The 16,815-nt window shown below is 56.0% G+C and overlaps 2 protein-coding genes across 8 annotated transcripts in view; one reads left to right on the top strand and one right to left on the bottom strand.

Moving 5' to 3' along the window:
* CASKIN2 (CASK interacting protein 2) overlaps window positions 1-8,115 on the top strand; it is a 34,917-nt gene extending 26,802 nt beyond the window's left edge. For 2 of the 5 annotated variants that reach the window (XM_065647901.1, XM_065647904.1), the window contains 8 exons: window positions 171-295; window positions 746-827; window positions 934-1,028; window positions 1,243-1,353; window positions 1,470-1,571; window positions 1,812-1,950; window positions 2,258-4,850; window positions 5,494-8,115. In XM_065647901.1, coding sequence (XP_065503973.1) covers window positions 171-295; window positions 746-827; window positions 934-1,028; window positions 1,243-1,353; window positions 1,470-1,571; window positions 1,812-1,950; window positions 2,258-4,850; window positions 5,494-5,590 — 3,344 coding nt within the window. In that variant the 3' untranslated portion in view covers window positions 5,591-8,115. The remainder of the gene's footprint in view (window positions 1-170; window positions 296-745; window positions 828-933; window positions 1,029-1,242; window positions 1,354-1,469; window positions 1,572-1,811; window positions 1,951-2,257; window positions 4,851-5,493) is intronic. The other 3 variants (XM_065647902.1, XM_065647905.1, XM_065647903.1) reach the window with 2 other exon arrangements.
* Window positions 8,116-8,511: 396 nt separating this feature from the next.
* TMEM94 (transmembrane protein 94) overlaps window positions 8,512-16,815 on the bottom strand; it is a 46,049-nt gene continuing 37,745 nt past the window's right edge. For 2 of the 3 annotated variants that reach the window (XM_065647908.1, XM_065647906.1), the window contains 10 exons: window positions 16,674-16,782; window positions 15,951-16,140; window positions 15,322-15,399; window positions 15,003-15,088; window positions 14,357-14,438; window positions 13,883-14,037; window positions 13,469-13,563; window positions 12,206-12,299; window positions 11,784-11,954; window positions 8,514-10,973 (listed from right to left, as the gene is read on the bottom strand). In XM_065647908.1, coding sequence (XP_065503980.1) covers window positions 10,901-10,973; window positions 11,784-11,954; window positions 12,206-12,299; window positions 13,469-13,563; window positions 13,883-14,037; window positions 14,357-14,438; window positions 15,003-15,088; window positions 15,322-15,399; window positions 15,951-16,140; window positions 16,674-16,782 — 1,133 coding nt within the window. In that variant the 3' untranslated portion in view covers window positions 8,514-10,900. Of the gene's footprint in view, window positions 10,974-11,783; window positions 11,955-12,205; window positions 12,300-13,468; window positions 13,564-13,882; window positions 14,038-14,356; window positions 14,439-15,002; window positions 15,089-15,321; window positions 15,400-15,950; window positions 16,141-16,673; window positions 16,783-16,815 lie in introns of all 3 variants that reach the window. The other variant, XM_065647907.1, reaches the window with a different exon arrangement.

Below are 16,815 nucleotides of genomic sequence, written 5' to 3' on the forward strand. Positions count from 1 at the left end.
TGTGCATGCCAGGAGGAGGGAGGGAGCGATGTGTCGTCTGTGGCTGGAGGGATTATGTGGGAGACTGGTTTTTACTGGCATTGCTGTGTTGGCGCACAGGTCCCTGCCAGGGACCTCTGTGCCCTGTGTCAGCCCTGGGGCGCAGCTGATGGCCCCCCGCCTGTCCCCAGCAGCAGGAGACAGGAACAGTGTGGGCAGCGAAGGCAGCATCGGCAGCATCCGCAGCGCTGGCAGCGGCCAGAGCACCGAGGGCACCAACGGGCAGAGCACCAGCATCCTCATTGAGAACGTCAGGGTAGGCGCCAGCACCCGCTCCCCCTGAGCTGCTCCCCCAGGTCTGCCCCAGGCTGGAGATAGAGCCCCAGCACCTCCCTGTCACCCCCTGCACCTCCTCGCAAAGAGGGGGCTGCAGGAGCTGAGCATCCTCCACCGAACACCTATTTGCTGCCAGGATTCAGCAGGGAGTCCTGGGGGGTCCTCAGTTGCCCTCCATAGCACAACTGGCTTTTTTGAGTGGAGCTGGAGGCTGTGGTTGGCACAACACAGCATCTCCACTGTGTCCTGTGTCATCTGAGAGGAGAAAAAGAGCCCTGGGCCAAATCCTGCCCAGATCTCTTGCTAGTGGCCAGCCTGTCACTGCGTGAAGCTGTGCCCAGCACGGGGACCCCACTCTGCTCCTGGGGCTGTGACAGGGCTTGTCCCCAGAGTGGGGGTCCCTCCTCCGCTCACTCCTCCTCTCCTCCAGCCGCTGCCCTCCACTGACGACGACCTCCAGCAACACCTTTCGGGATCGGAGCCACGCAATGGGCAGTTGACCTCCACGGCAGGTGAGGGATGTCACAACTCCATGAGGCCTTGGGGATAGCTGTCCCCCCCGGCCCTGGGGGCTTCTTGCTGCTCAAGTGCCCCCGTGACGGTTCTTCTCTCTGCCAGGGCCACAGGGCCACCAGACCCCCGGCAGCTGCCCCCCTGGAGACAGGGTCTTCTCCCACCAGTTCCTGCGGCCTGAGCAGCTCCTAGAGGGGAAGGTAACTGGGTTAGCTGGGGACCTGGCGGGAGAGCCACATTTGGGGTCTCAGCCCAGCTCTCGCTGCACTGGGGACACAGGGGACTGGGTCTTGAGCACACTGGGGACGGGTGGGATTGCCCAAAGAGATCCTGTCATCTTGCCTGGAGCAGCCAGGTCCTTCAAGCCCCTGCAGCCCCCGTCACAGGCTGCTCTTTGCCCTGTCCTCTCCCCAGGATGCAGAAGCGATTTACAACTGGCTGAGTGAGTTCCAGCTGGAGTCATACACCGCCAACTTCCTCAACGCCGGCTACGACGTCCCCACCATCAGCCGCATGACCCCGGAGGTAAGGACGGTCCTTCACCCCATGGCCAGCACCCCCGAAACTGCCGGCAGCGGGTACCCCCCTGCCCTGTGCTCCCCATGCTGCTGCTGACCACAGCCGTGCTCTGTTCGCATTAGGATCTGACAGCCATCGGCGTGACCAAGCCAGGCCACAGGAAGAAGATCTCCACCGAGATTGGGCAGCTCAACATCGCTGAGTGGCTGCCCAACTACATCCCGGTGAGTCCTTGGCACCAGGGCTTTGGTCCAGCACCCTCTTTTTCCCAGGTCTTTTCTCTGACCTGTCTTAACCCAGGACAGGACAGGGGCAGAGTCTGTAGGTAAATACGTGCTGCAACAGCCCGTGTTAATGCATTCAGAGAGACCCCAAAAATACCGTCTCCTGGCCAGAAACAGGGAAGGGTTGAAGATGCTGCCCATCCCTTGCTGCTCATGGCAGTGTCTCCGTGCTCTTCACAGGCTGACCTGATGGACTGGCTCAGTGCCATTGGGTTGCCCCAGTACCACAAAAAGCTGGTGAACAACGGCTACGACTCCATCACCATCGTGACGGACCTGACATGGGAGGATCTGCAAGAGATCGGCATCAACAAGCTGGGTGAGTCCGTGCCACCATGCTGGGGTAGCTCAAGGTAGCAGAGTTTCCCACCCAGGTCCCCACACCCTGACCTCCCTTCGTCTGGGAGGTACAGGCATGTCCTGAGCACCTGGAAAGGGCTGTTTGTGGCAGGCTGGAGCGGGCTGAGCCAGGTGGACACCGGGCGTAGTTTGTCTCCTCCCGTAGGCAGGGTTTGGATAACCTGGAGGCCTTTGCCCCGGTTGGTGACGTGACCATGGCCATCAAACAAAGGCTTTGGGGGCTGGAGCTGACCTAATGCCCCTTTCCTGTTGAAACCTTCCTGCAGGTCACCAGAAGAAGATCATGTTGGCCGTCAAGAAGCTCAGGGACCTCCGCAAAAGCCTCAACCAAGCCGAAGCAACTCTGGCAAGACGCAAAGTCCCTGGTGCCCTGGACATTGTCACTATCGAGTCTCTGGAGAACGGGGAGTGCCAGTCCCCGCACACCCCCAAAATGACGACCTTCCAGGACAGCGAGCTCAGCTACGAGCTCCAGACGGCCATGTCCAACAGCTGCCACGAGACACTCGGCATCAAGGGCAGCCAGGGGATGTCACGGAGCCAGGAGAGCATTGGGGTGCGGTCTCGGGGCTCGGGGCACTCGCAGGACAACGTGCTGTCCCGGCGCCTCTCCAGCCCCTCGCAGGAGAGCCTGGGCAGTGGGGAGAGCAGCAGCAGCAGCGGCCAGTCCTGCGCGCCGCCCCGCAGCAAGGAGAGCCCGGCCAGCCTGCCGGCACGGCCCAGCCCTGAGCCCTACGGGAAGCTCATCTCCCCGGAGGCGCTGAATGGCTACACCAACGGTGGCGGGGGCAGCCCTCTCAAGGAGAGGAACCTGCCCGAGGGCACGGATCAGCACGCCCGGCCAGTGGCTCAGAAAAGTGCCGGGACACCAGCGGTCACCCCCTGTACCTCTCCCCAGACCCCCAGCAAGGCGACAGCCCCATACATCTTCATGTACCCGCACGTCTCCTTGAAATCCCCTACAGCCCCTGCCCACCTGGGAGCGGAGCAGCCCAAGACCCTGGTGCACCCCTATCCCTCCATCTCCCCCGGGCAGAAGAGCAGCTTGCAGACATCAGCCCAAAAAGCTTTCTCCTACCTGCACAGCCAGTGTGGCCCCACAGAGCCGCCCGCCGTCCCGCAGCCCACGGCTGGGGAGCAGCACAACGGGGGCGAAGGCTTCAAGTACAAGAAGCGATCGCACAGCCTGAACCGCTACGCGCTGTCGGACGGGGAGCACGAGGAGGAGGAGGGGGCGCCCACCAGCACCCTGGGCTCCTACGCCACCCTGACGCGGCGGCCGGGCCGCAGCCAGATGCCGCGGGCCTGTCTGCAGACGGACACCAAGGTGACCCGCAGCCAGTCCTTCGCCATCCGGGCCAAGCGCAAGGGCCCTCCGCCGCCGCCGCCCAAGCGCCTCAGCTCCGTCTCCAGCGCCCTCGCTGCCGAGGCAGATGGCGATCAGGCCCCTGACCCCCGGCAGCAGCCCGCAGCCCCCCAGGACATGGCTGACGTGGGTGCTGGCCCTGGTGATGCTGGTTGTGGCAGGACAGTGAAGAGCCTGGCGGCTGCGCTGGAAGGGACACCGGGGGCAAGTCCGCCCAAGCCCCTCCTGGCTCCAAAACCGCTGCACGTGGCTCAGGACCGTCTCTCCAGGGCAGACGTGGACGATGAGTCCGACAAAGGCGGTGATGCCAGCAGCACTGCGCTTTCGGACACCAGCAGGGACCCCTTTGAGAGCAGCAAGCCACGGAGACGGACACTCAGCGAGCCCAGCGCTCCCATGACGGAGGCTGCGCAGGGTGGGCGGGAGGACGCCTGCTCGGACACGGAGGAGGAGGCCAAGCCGGGGGTCTCGTCCTCATCCTCCCAGAACAGCTCCAGCGAGTGCATCCCCTTTGCAGAAGAAGGCAACTTAACCATCAAACAGCGGCCAAAGCCCGCTGGGCACCCCAAGGCTGACGTGGCCGCGACGGACACAGAGCCCGGTTCCCAGCCGGCAGAGCCCCCCTGCTCTGCGGGGAAGGAGCCGGCAGTGCCCGCTGCCGCCAAGGAGCCGCCTGTGCTGGAGTTCAACCTCACCGAGTCGGACACGGTGAAGCGCCGGCCCCGCTTCAAGGAGCGGGAGCCGCTGCAGGCGGTGCTGAAGGCGTTCAGCATGGCGGGGCAGGCTGAGGGGGGGGCCAGCCCCGCGCCCCAGTACGCACAGGCACAAGCGGTGAGCATCGTGGGCCCCGCCGTGCCGGCACCGGTGCCACGGGCCGGGCTGGCTGGGGATGCGTTTGATGATGACAGCATGGAGTTCAGGATTGCCGAGATAGAGAAAAGTATCTTGTCGCTGGAGAAGGGGATCAAGAAGGCACCGAGCCCCACCAAAGCCCCCAGCCCCATGGAGCTGCTCAGCACCACCGTGGTGAGGACACCTGTGCCAGGTACGGGGGCTTCTGGGGGCGTCTCCAAGGCAGCTGTGGAGCCTGAGGCTCCCTCCTGCCCGGCTCGGTCGGTACGGGAGGTGAGGAAGACCTGTGCCACTGCGTGCCACGAGTCCCCTTCCTTCACAGACGTCCCTGCCAAGCACACCTCTGTGGCATCCACCAAGCTCGTCTTCTCCGGGCCCAAGACAATCTACCAGCAGGTCCTGCAGCCCTCCCGCCACACTGTTGCGCCCTGGGCGGCCGCCGAGGCGGTGCCGGATGTGATCGGGTCCCTGGCCAGTCCCAGCTCACTGACGCTGGAGACGGGCAGCAAAGCGTCGGCAAAGCCTTTGGCAGCTGCCCCGGGCGCCGCGCTGGCCCAGCAGCGGCTGGAACAGACCAACTCCACCCTGGCCGCTGCGCTGCAGGCAGCCGAGAAGAAGATCACGGTGGAGGAGGCAGAGAGGTGAGAAAGCACTGGGGCAAGGGAAATGCTGGGGTTGGAATTGGGAAGGCCCCTGGCGAGGGCAGGCGAAGGGCTGTGCGCGGGCATACACCTGTGCCACACCGGGTCAACGAACGTGATTAGGGAGTGGAGCATCTCCCTTATGAGGAAAGGCTGAGGGAGCTGGGGCTCTTGAGCTTGGAGAAGAGGAGACTGAGGGGTGACCTCGTTAGTGTTTATAAATATATAAAGGGTGAGTGTCACGAGGATGGAGTCTTGTGTCTTCTCAGTGACAACCAACAGTAAGACAAGGGGTAATGGGTTCAAGCTGGAACACAAGAGATTCCACTTGAATATGAGAAGAAACTTCTTCTCAGTGAGGGTGACAGAACAGTGGACCAGGCTGCCCAGGGAGGTTGTGGAGTCTCCTTCTCTGCAGACATTCCAACCCGCCTGGACACGTTCCTGTGTAACCTCATCTGGGTGTTCCTGCTCCGGCGGGGGGATTGCGCTGGATGAGCTTTCGAGGTCCTTTCCAACCCCTGACATTCTGTGATTCTGTGCTGGAGTCCAGCTGGAGGGTTGTGTCCAACCTGGCCGACCATGCCCCATCAGCACCTGAGGCCGTTGGGCGATGTTCTGACTCTGTCCCTTTCCTCCCCAGCCACCCCAGGGCCGTGCACTCAGCCAAGAACATCCTGGAAGACATCAGCAACATGTTCGATGACCTGGCCGACCAGCTGGACGCGATGCTGGACTGAGACTTGCTGCCTCCTTCCCCTCCTCGCCTCCGGCTGCTCCGCCAGTGCCCCTCCAGACAAGGGGAGAGCAGACCCGGCACCGAGTGGTGCCTTCGGGTCTCCCCGGCCACCTCCATCCCAGCACTTTGCGCCGCGGCTGGGAACGCGGCCGCCCCTCCTCGCCCACCCAGCTCCGTGTCACACGTGCCAGCGCGGCCGCGGGCCGGTTTCCGAGGGGGTCAGGCCTTTCCCACCGGACTGGCAGCAGGAGGAGAGCCCAGAGGGGCTGCACACACGGTCCTGGAGGCCTCGGAGAAGCCCTCGCATCCTCGCACAGAGCCAAGGAGCCTCCACAAGGGACCTTTCTGTTTCCCCGCTGCATTGCTGAGTCCTGCCTCTCATTATTTATCCCTTGCCAACAATGTGTCAAAAGAGAGACCTCCCCAGGCAGCCGCCACCGAGCTGGCTATTTACTGAGCAGATCCCAGCCCCAGCAAGGCCTGACAGCAGCTAAAAGAAGACAGGGCTTGTCGCAATTTGGCAGCTTGCAGAGCGAGAAGGAACCTTTCTGCTTTATTTGTTGCTTTTCCAAATGCGTCAGCGTCAAGGCGGCGTGTAATCCAAGTGGATGGAAATCCGTGCGGTGGGACCCGCGGACCTGAGACGGGGCTGGCACAGCCTGCGGAGCAGCGGACGCTCTGCCGGACACGGAGATCTCCCTGCCCCTTCCCAGGACCGTGAGGATGGTGACGGCAGCGCCGAAGGCCCGTGCGTTTGTGCCAGTCCGCCTGGATCGTGCTGCTAAATGGAGGCTGCCCTCTGCCGACACCGTGCCGACGCGAACCTCCACCCCGGTGCTGCCCGGGCGAGGTAGCAGCGTGGTTAGCACTTTCCCCCCACCCCATCCCTTTTTTGGGGGAGAAAATGGTCCGTTTTCCCACTCGCGCTCCCTGCGGGGAGCTGCTGGCACAAACTCCGCCGGGAGGGCTGTTGAACAGTAGCAGCATTTGAGAATCTGCGAGATGTTTCTGTGCAGCCCCGCGGGAGTGGTGACCCCGCGGGCACCGGGGAACTCAGCTCGGCAGCGGCTCCCGCGCGGTCACAGCCCCGTGGCCGGGGAACGGCAGCGATAGCTCGTCTCATCCAAGCGGTAGGAACGGCTGCATAGCTCCAAGACAGATGTCTCTAGCAGGATCTGTTCAGTAGTGCATGTCTAAATATGTCTAAGAGCCCCGAACTTGGCTTGCGCTCAGCATGCCAAGCACATGAAAGCATCGGAGCACCAGAAGGGAACCTAAGATTGTGCTGAAGTGCCATTTGCTACAAAAATTCCAAACAAAGGGAAAAGAAATCCACATATTCCCCCCTTTTAAAAAAAATCACCAATGCAAACTGGAGAGGGAGAAGGTGGCTGAAGAAGTGGTTGTTTCCCAGCCCCTTCGGGAGTTTGCGACAGGATCGGACTCTGCAGCCCCTCGTCCCCGGGCAGGGGGAGCAGCCCCTGCGAGCAGAGCCTGCTCGGACCTTCCCCAGCTCTCTGCTCACCAGTGGGCCAGGCTGGTGGGAGCTGCCAGCAGCTGAAAAACAAAGATTAAAAAGCCCTGGAAGAAAAAAAAAAAAATCATATCATTGGCTGGGACTTGAGGTCAGTTCGAGGTGGTTAAGACCCCTCTCTCCTGGCTAGTTGGTTGCTCTGATTTATCTACCACATTGAGTGTATTTAAATGACCGTGTCTGACAGGCAAGTGCTACGTCGTGGACCCGATTGTTTTTAAATAGCTACAACCAGTGGCACTTTATCAAAAGGTTTGCAGAAACCTTTAAAAAATGATTTTTTTACTCTCATGAGTCAACCTGGGACAAGCTCAATTATTTTTTCCAATGTTGATAAACTGTAAATGTTTTTTTTTAAAATGCCAATGTATATATTTTAAATGTGATTTATTATATATATTTACTAACCAGAACTGCAAGTCTTGTACTCTAGGGTCAGGGATGAGGACACTGGGGTGGAGCTGTCGCTGTCTGAGCCACCTGAGGGCAGCACCACGCTGCTCTCATTGTCAATAAGGGAATTTAACATTTGATTTTGCAGAAGAATGCCTATTTTTTAAGGTCTAGATCTCTATTTTGAAGCTACTGTACGGAGTGTAAGTTATGTACACTGCAACTGGGACTAACTGACCCTGGCTGCACCTGCTCCATGCAGCAAGACAGTGAGGGGAAAAAATAGCCCGTGTAATCACCAGACTGACAACAGATTTTAAACCATCTGCTCTGTTTGTGTTAATCATGTGTTTTGTTTTCCACTAACATCCATTAAGACTAAATTCTATTAAACAGTGGGGCATATTTTACCCTTTTGATAGTTTTGCCTAATTGTCTCCTTCGTGTCAAATTGCACAAGCTTGTCTTCTGCTCTCTTTGAAGTTCATCAAGGATCAGCTTTATCCTGCCCCTCGAGTGCTTAAGATCTGTGTTTCCTCAGATAATCTCCCCTGGTAGGAGTCCTGCTGTCACCTCCAGCGAGGTTAATATTCAGTTTGAGTTTTACCACCACGGCAGTAACGTGGTGGTGGCACTGGGGGCCAACACCACTTCCCTGTGCCCCTCTGCCCAGCTTTGGGCATGTCCGAAGCCACGGCCACCGCTGCCCGCCAGGCAAAGTGCTCCTCTGTCCTCCTCGGTGACCAGAGCGTGGCCACGGTGACACCACCTCCTGCTTTGCTCAGAACAAGAAGCCCAGGCGTCCTCACCTCGCCACGCTGCCGTTCTCCAGCGCCCACGGTGCCTGTCCCGGCTCGCCCCCGAGTTTTCACCCAGCGGGTTTCACACCTGCCACAGCCGGAGCAGCGTCTGGAACAACCACCTTGCTGCACCTGGATCCGGGAGACCATGAGGGAACCGGACTGTTGTTCTGTAGGAAGAGGCAGGCAGAGCTGGACAGATTTGCCCAAAGCAGAGCAGAAAGTAGGAAAAAGTGCCAGGATCCAGGTCCCAGGAGTATCAAGCTCTCAGGCTGTGTCCCTACAACAGGTGAGCCAGGTAACTTCCCTACAATGGGCAACCTGGACCCTATGACACACAATTTTATCTCCTCTCTTTGCACCGAGTGTGTTATCCAAGACAATCATTTATTGCCATTCATACACTGGATGCATGTGGGTCTGGGTTTGTTTCCTTTTTTTTTTTTAATACAATTTACAAGTTTTAATACAAATCAAATATTTTTTACATACATCCCAAAAAATTTAATATAAAATATACACCATTTAAAAACATCTTGATGTAGGAAATTTCTCTCTGAAGCCGTGCACTCTGACCCTTGGACACCTCAGTGGCTGAGGGAAGGGTGGCATCGGCAACACCATCCCAAAGGCTCATTCATCCGCCTCGGCTCCCTCCAAGCCTAGCAGGGGAAGGAGGGTGCAGGAAAATAAAGACTTGTGACCGCCTGGAGAAGGAAACCTTGGAGGTGCCTCCTCTAGAGGAACGTGCGGCCAGCAGGAAGCCCCGGTATCTGCTGTCTTTCGTCATCTACCACAGTTAACAGCAAGAGCTGAGAGCTGGGGGAAGATTTCTCTGCAGGAATAGCTGCAAGCAGCTTGGTGCTGCCTCTGCCCCCAGCTCAGCTCGGCCACAGCAGAGATTAGAACCCCCTGGGAGCTGACCCCACTTTGCTCTCCTGCCAGAGCCACAGCAGGAGCAGGGTATGGCTCAGAGACACGTAGGACTGTGCATGCGCCGGTTCTGCTGAGACGTGAGGAAGACGAGGTGGAGCAGCAGGGCAGAGCTGGGGGTCCCAGCCAGCTCCCTGCCTGCCAGGGAAGGACCAGCACCCCTTTGTTAGTCTCAGGGGCTAAAGGGGAAGTAAGAGCCCTATATTGTAGTGTGTTAATATTGGGAGCAAAAACAGTGCCAGTATTTACCTGCTTTGGCCAGTTTTTAGAACTAGGAAGGGAGCTGCAAATATTCTGATATCCAAGCCCGTGTGCTCCTGTGTGGCCCTTGACTGTCAGCCCACAGCGGCACCAGTGTTCCCAGTACAGCAGGGGTCTGTTCAAAGCTCAAGAGCATGTGTGCCGCACTGGGGCAAATCACAGTTTGCAGCAGCCCTCAGGGGAAGGTGTCCCCCACTCAAATGAAGAAGAGACCTCCAGAAAAACAGGGAACAGACATGAGAGCGGCAGCATGGAGGGGAGAGACTTCCAAACACTATTACAGAAAGATATGATGAGGGGGGTTTCCCCTGTGCCTTGGAGAGCAAGTACTAGATGCAGCACAATCCCAGAGCTGGGGAAGGAGCCGTCCAGCTCTGTTAGGCACAGCTGCAAGACACAGATATCCTGCCTAGACAGACGTCCCCCTCCCTCCACGGCAGGATAGGCAGGTCTTGGGGTTTATCTCTAGCTATGCCCCTCTCAAACAGGCATTTTACTGAAGCAGAACAGCAATTCGAATCACAAAAAGGAGGACAGTTACAAACCTCTCTGGGGGTTGTCAAAGCAGATAAGAGCTGGTTCAACAGGGCTGGAGGAAGCTGAGCCATGCTGACTCCCAGCAGGCAGAGCTGCCCTCCCTCTGCACCAGATCCCTCGGGTCAAACGCGGACAGCTTTTCTTAAAACCCTGTCTCATCCCTCTTCTCTTGAAGCTCTCAACAGCTGGCATATGGTAGAAGCAACAACGCTAGAGGGCAGGTCTGGTCCAGCCTTGGCCATGGCAGGGGCCTTCCCTGCGCTCTGCCAGAGACTTCCCAGGGCCCCTTGGGATCGTGAGCTCCAGCCCTCACCTGGCGCCCAGGAGAGATGGCTCCTTCCCCCCAGGACACAGGGAGGTAGGTGAGGGCAGGCACACACATGCATCATCCAGGAGAATGTGCAGAGATGGAAAAACAAAATGGGTTTAAATCGAGATCTCTTGTTTCAGAAGCCCCATGTCTCCCCTGCTGGCCCCAGATTCTCCTGCCAGGTCCAGCAAACCCATCTGCTCACACAGAGGGAAGGAGTCACTTCATTTCAGTGTCACCATGACCCTAACAAAAACCTTTAGTAACAAATAAATAAAAGAAGAGCAGCCTGAACAGCCTTCAGAGCTTGCAGGCTCTCTTGAGAGCACCCTAGCAGGCTGGGGAGGGGCTGCATACCTGCTGGGGGATCCCAACAGCAGCGCCCTGCCTGGAGCCCCCTGGAAGGTGCTGATGGAGTTTTGCAAGGAGACTGCCTGGTTTGCATGTGTGAGGGAAAACTCCCCGAGCCGTTGGTGCAGCCACTCTCCCAGTGCAGGGTAAGGCTGTGTGGCCCTGGCTCCAGGGAATTCGAGCTGGGAGGGTTTAAAACGGTGAATTCATCCCCAGCTTTGTTTCAAACTGCAACTTCTGTCGCTTTTGGTAACGGACCCGGACCCTGGAGAAGGCAGAAGAGAGAAGAGAGTCAGCATGTGGAGGGCTGAAAGGCAAACAAGGCTGCGCAGCTCCAAAAAGCAGGGAAGCCCTGGCCTGAGCCCTGTGGTACACTGCGGGGGGAATCCAATTCAGAGAGAAACCCATGGTCTCAGTCCTACCCCATCCAGCCAAGTCTGACCTCCAAGGCCATCAGACACAGCAGAAAAAAGTACAGAAGCCCTTCCGATGAACAGAGACAGCGGATTTGTACCCATCGAGGTTCCCTGTAATCCCTGCTGCTTTTCCTCACCAACCCCTTTCCTGAATCAATGCTCATTAGCGTTAACTCCCAGCTCCGGCTGCTCCCTGTGTTACAAAGAACAGTCAGTCACTTTGCCTGCTATTAATTCTTGGCTTCAGCCACTTCCCGTGAAAATGAGTCCCACAGTCCAGGCACTGTGTGAAGACGTACTTCCTGCACTGTGATTCAATGCCTCTCTGTCCTCATGGGATGAGATGGAGAGAACAGCCCTCTCCAATTCCATACTGGTATTTCATAGACCTTGGGTGTCTCCCTCTCATTGGTTTGAGATAATGAAATTTTGGCCTCCCTTCCTGCTCCCAATCACTCCCACTGCCCTTCCCTGACCCTCTTTCCTGCCCTGTGCTTCCTCCCTGAGAGGTGGAACGTGAGCTTGCACACCACAGCCAGGTGATTTACACAATGCAATCATCTTTTCCTTTTTATTCCCCACCCTCTTCCCTGTGCATCATTTTTCTGCAGCCCAAGGCCAGGCTGGAGTGAGGCTCCAGCCCTTTCTCTACCCCGTACCTGATTTCATGCAGCTTGACAATCTCATTGATGATAACCACAAGGACCAAGGAAAGAAAACCCAGGAGCCATGAGACCGGAGAGATGGAAACGTGGTTAAAGGTCAATGAAGAATTGAGGTTTTCCCAGAGTTTCAGGTCCAGCACAGTCTGTGCCACTTGCCCCAGCAACCTAAGATCATAAACAGACACAGCAAATCTCAGTGGAGCCAACAAGCTTTCCCAGGATCTGCAGATCAGGGTTCAGGCCCAGATGTAACACTCCTGAGTTCACAACAGAGACCCTTCACCAATTCAGCAGTGGAGAACAATTGCCATGTCCTATCATTTTCCTCAGCACCAGCAAACTGGTGCTGGAGCAGGTCTAGAGCCCTCCTTCCTCCAGCGCTGTGGAATTGCCTCATCAGGGCTGGGGATACTCACACAACAGCCACAGTGAGTGTCCACCACCGGTTGGAGAGGGGGCTCTTCTTCCACAACGGCTTGGTGCGATGGACGTGGGTGATGGATATGAACACTAAGGGGACAGATGGAAGAGGGGGTTATCTAGCATCGCACACAGATACAACACTTTACAATATATACCGACCACTGTTACTCCAAAGGGATATGGGGTTTATGTCCCTGAAACCAATCTTTAATTCGAGGTCCTTTTAGACCAGACTCCACAGCCACACCAAGTCCCCAGATACGCAGGGTGGGAGGAAGGCAGTAGTAATACCACACAGCATTACTCACTGTGGGGGTCCCAGGGGTGGTTCACAGCCTGGCACACTAAACCAGAGCAGGCAAAGGACCAGAACCATGGAGCAGGGAGGTGGGGGATGCCCTTTTCTCTGGGTCACTGCAGGCCTGCACCAGTGGCAAACTCCAACCTGGAGAAAGCTATTTAGCCAGAGACCCAGAACTGTCTGCATAGGACACAGCATTTGCTCAGCTTTTGCTTGGGCTCTTCAAAACTGCATTTCCCACCTGCCAGGCAGAGCAGCCCTGCCTAACCTCAGTGGTCTGAAGGACGCAAACCAGTAATGCACACCACCTCTCTCCAAAGCAGAGCTGACTCTCAAATCAAAAAGCTTTTCTGTTGGCCTGAACACCCCCCACATCTCAATATGTGATGCTTTGCCTGGCACCAAGGCACAGCACCCCATGACATGGTGGAAAAAGAGCAGAGGCCCTTTAAGGTTGTCAGAGAACAGCTGGACTTGCTCTGCCAGACAATTGCATGCAGGTGATGAGGGTCAGCCAGGAGCTGGCTCCCTCTCCCTCCAGAGGGTTTAAAAAGGCTTCCAGTTCCAGGAGAATTACAGCTGCACTGGTGCTATTTGTGGGAAGGAAATGGGGTGCTTCACAAAATGGCAGCAGGCATATAAGGACTTTGGAGGCATAGAATATTTTTGGAGAGCTGCAGGATGCTGCAAGAAGGCAAGGAAGGATGCTGCTCTTCTGGGGAGACTGGAAAGGAATCAGCACTTCACCAGGTTGGTAGAAGCTGAAGAATCAGCTCTGAATGTGCTGGTTTTAATCTGTTAGGGCAACATTTAGTAAGACAAGGGGCTGATAGGCTACTGCACTGTCTGCTTTGACCATGGAGTTTGTGCTCTGGTATAGGGGGCAAAGAAAGAGGCAAAGGATGCAAGTTTTTGCTCAGAGTGGAGAATGGGAGGTCTGGGAACAGGGACTTACCTGTGTGTAAAACAATCAGGCCAGCTGTGAGCTTCTGAGCTACAAGAAGAGCATTGGAAAATGTCCCAAACCAGTCAGGAGCACCATCAGCATTGCTAGTAAATGAGAAGACACAGGAGAGAAGTCACCAGTGAGGACTTATGGTCTGACCTGTTCCCACCAGGGCCATGTTCTCCTCTGATAGCTGAGAGAACCAAGTGTGAGTGTGGAGTCAGGCTGTCCCCAGGGGCAACAGTAAGCAAGTGCCCCAAAGATGCAACTGTCAAGGCTATAGGGAGAGCACCCAGCCCGCTGTTATAGCTGGATCATGCAAGAGTCTGAAGGTTGTTAGAGGGGAATCAGCCCTACCTGGGAAGGGCAAGAGCCACAGGCCCTGTGGGGTGAGAGGGGCGTGTGCCAGGCTCAGTTCCTCACCTGTGCAGCATGATGGAGGAGCAGGCTGTGAGATTGAGGCTGGTAGCGTTCACCTCTTTGCAGGACTCGTGCAGCGTGAACCCGAAGCAGATGAGGCAGGAGCAGATGGTCAGGCTGAATTTCAGCAGGAAGCAGAACAGGAAATAATGCTGAGTCTGTGAAGAAGGGAGAGGCGGGGGGATGATATGGGCATGTCACTGGCCCAGCCTCCCCCACATGAACCATCAGGAACCAGTGGCTGCAAAAGACAAGCTGTGGTACAGATGAGATGCTGCACTGAGGACCTGCCCTGTGGGTGTGCTGGTGCTAGGGATTCCCCTCCTGTCCATGACAGGCTTTTGGATCACATGGCTCATGCCATGGATCAGTTTACCAAGGGAGCTGGGAAGACATGGGGCCTCAGCTATGTGTTAACGTGGGGACAAAGTAGCAGAGAAAAACACATGAACAATTTTAATCTGATGGGTCACCTACCTTCTTAGGAATGGAAGTCAAGTTTTTTCCTGTTGCCATAGTCATGATGGAGCTGTGGGGAGGCTTGCCCAGGAGCGAGATGCTGGAGAAAGGTAAGTTAATCTCTCAGTAGCAAGTTCAGGTACCAGAACTATTTATTTTTTAGGTTTTTTTGTCAAACATTTGAACCCAAATAACCTCCTTGGATTGCTTGGAGTATTGGCATTTATCTGGTTACTGCCTTAGGCATATGCTGTAAAAGGTGTCATTCATGGCAGGTGCAGTCAGGGAGAGAGGTGACCTCCACGTGTGTGATGGGGAAAAACCCACCCATGGTACCTTGGCCTCTGCCTGACACTCTAGGCTGTCCATCACATTCCAGCCAATGCAGCATTATCAGGATTAGAAGATGTTTTTTCTGCTGGAGGCTCAAGCCACAAGAAAACAGCGGCTCACAGGCAGGACTAACACAGCTGTACACAAATGCTCTTATTTGCGTTTCCAAGCATCTTACTAAAGCAGGTGCTTGCAGTAACCCTTACAGCTGCCTTAGCATGCTGTGGCTGATGTCAGCTTTCTTTTATCATGGACACAGTGAGGCTGGGGGACTGGTCTGCGCATCCTGTGGGTGGGAGGCAGGAGATTCCACCCTGTCTCATAGACTCACCTGAGCAGCGGGTAGCAGAAACAGGAGAGCCACACGATGTCTGTGGTGCTGAGGATGGGGGGCAGCTGCACCAGGCAGGAGAGGAACTGGACAGGAACAATCCAGAGAGGAGAGCATGAGCAGTGCTGGGATAGTCTTGATATTTAAGATGCCACTGTCCTCTCCCAGAACACTGGGATGAGCTGGTAACTAAGCTGTGTAAACCCAACTGAAGGCCACCTTCGTCTCTTGTGAGGCTGCCGCACTGCAGCCACCCACATCCATGCTAGCACTCCTGTCCTCTGAGCTAAATGCTGTCCCCAGGCAGGCCAGGACTCACCTGAATGACAACCAAGGTCAGCTGGCACTGCAGCAGGAAGAGGAAACACTTGCGGATCCCATAAGTTGCATGCCTGGCCTGGAAGGAAGCACAAACCCTCAGAGCCCTCGCTGTGATGGGAGCAGTTATCAGCCAAGAGCAATTATTTGCAGGCAGGGGCAGAACATGTGGCCTGCAGGGGAAGTGGGAGGGGAGAGGATTTGGACACCCTGTAAGCAAAAGGGGAAGGCATCTTGTCTAGATGCAGAGGCTGTGAAGGCGGAGTTTAGCCAAGAACTACGTTTGTTTAAACCTCCTGGCTTTTTTGGGGTAACACTTCTCCTTAGCACTACATTGTCTGGCTAGGGATCTCTGCAAGTTTATACTTTATCCAGTTGAACGAAATTCATGTTCTGTTGCCACAAGGCACCATTCCCAAGCCATCCCCTACACCTTGGACCAGCAGGGCCAGGCAGGAACAGCATTGCTGTTGTGCTTCCTGAACAAAAGGACAGGAGACATGAGAAAAGCTAATGCTGGCAGCTTACTGCAGGCGACTCGATACGAATGTTCACATCAGCTCCTGGCTTTGCTCTTTGTGAGCTGTAGGCAGCAGGGTGAGTACTAGAGAGGGGATAGGCCTGGCTTACCTGCTCTATCAGTCTGATGATGCTGGTACTCTCCTCCTGGCGGAAGGACATGGAGCAAGGCAGGCTGTTGAGCTGCCCTGAGAGCTGCAGCGGGGTGAGCTCATCAGAGACGTGTGTCATGGTGGTGCTGGTGGCGTAGCCAAAAGTCTCCCAGGAGCAGCGAGATGGGTAGAGAGGGTCCAGTGCTATACTGCGAGGACAACACAGCAGCATTAGTGAAAGGCCTCATCCCAGAAGAGAAACCACATTTCACTGCAGTCCAGCTTGTAAAGTTGTGCTGTGCCATCTCTGTCTGCCTTGCTGGTAGGAGCTTGCTGGTCCTGAGCTGTGACATGAGTTTAGGATCAATCTCCCTAGACTTGCAGTTATTCCCAGAGGATAACAAACGTATTTGGGTTTGTGGCTCAATGTCAACAAATTGGTCAATTCAGAGGGGCCCTTCCACTGTTTTACCCAATAAGAAGCATTTGTAATGCCAGTTGGTGCACAATAGTTCAGCATGCAAGAGTAACAGCTTCCTTTCAAAGATGGAGAGAAATATCACTGTGTGTCAAGAGATCTAAGTAATCAACCCATCCAATACCACCCAAATGTCCCATATGGAGACAAACACAGCTAATAATGGACAAAGCAATTGTGAGCATCACCCTGCACAATCCACAGGTCTGGTGTGACCTGTAGCTGAGCATTCACGATGCTGGAGGACTCTGGATGCTGCCCCACCTGATATCACTCTGCAGGAAGAGGCAGCTGTTCCGCAGGTTGGCAGAGCTTCCCAGACAGCAAGTCACCTCCCCATACTCCTGCATGATCTTGATCATCTCACACATGGCTGCAAAGGGACAGAAGGAGAAACACTTATCTC

The sequence above is a fragment of the Caloenas nicobarica genome, chromosome 18 (assembly GCF_036013445.1).
Source record: "Caloenas nicobarica isolate bCalNic1 chromosome 18, bCalNic1.hap1, whole genome shotgun sequence".
Taxonomy (NCBI): domain Eukaryota; kingdom Metazoa; phylum Chordata; class Aves; order Columbiformes; family Columbidae; genus Caloenas; species Caloenas nicobarica.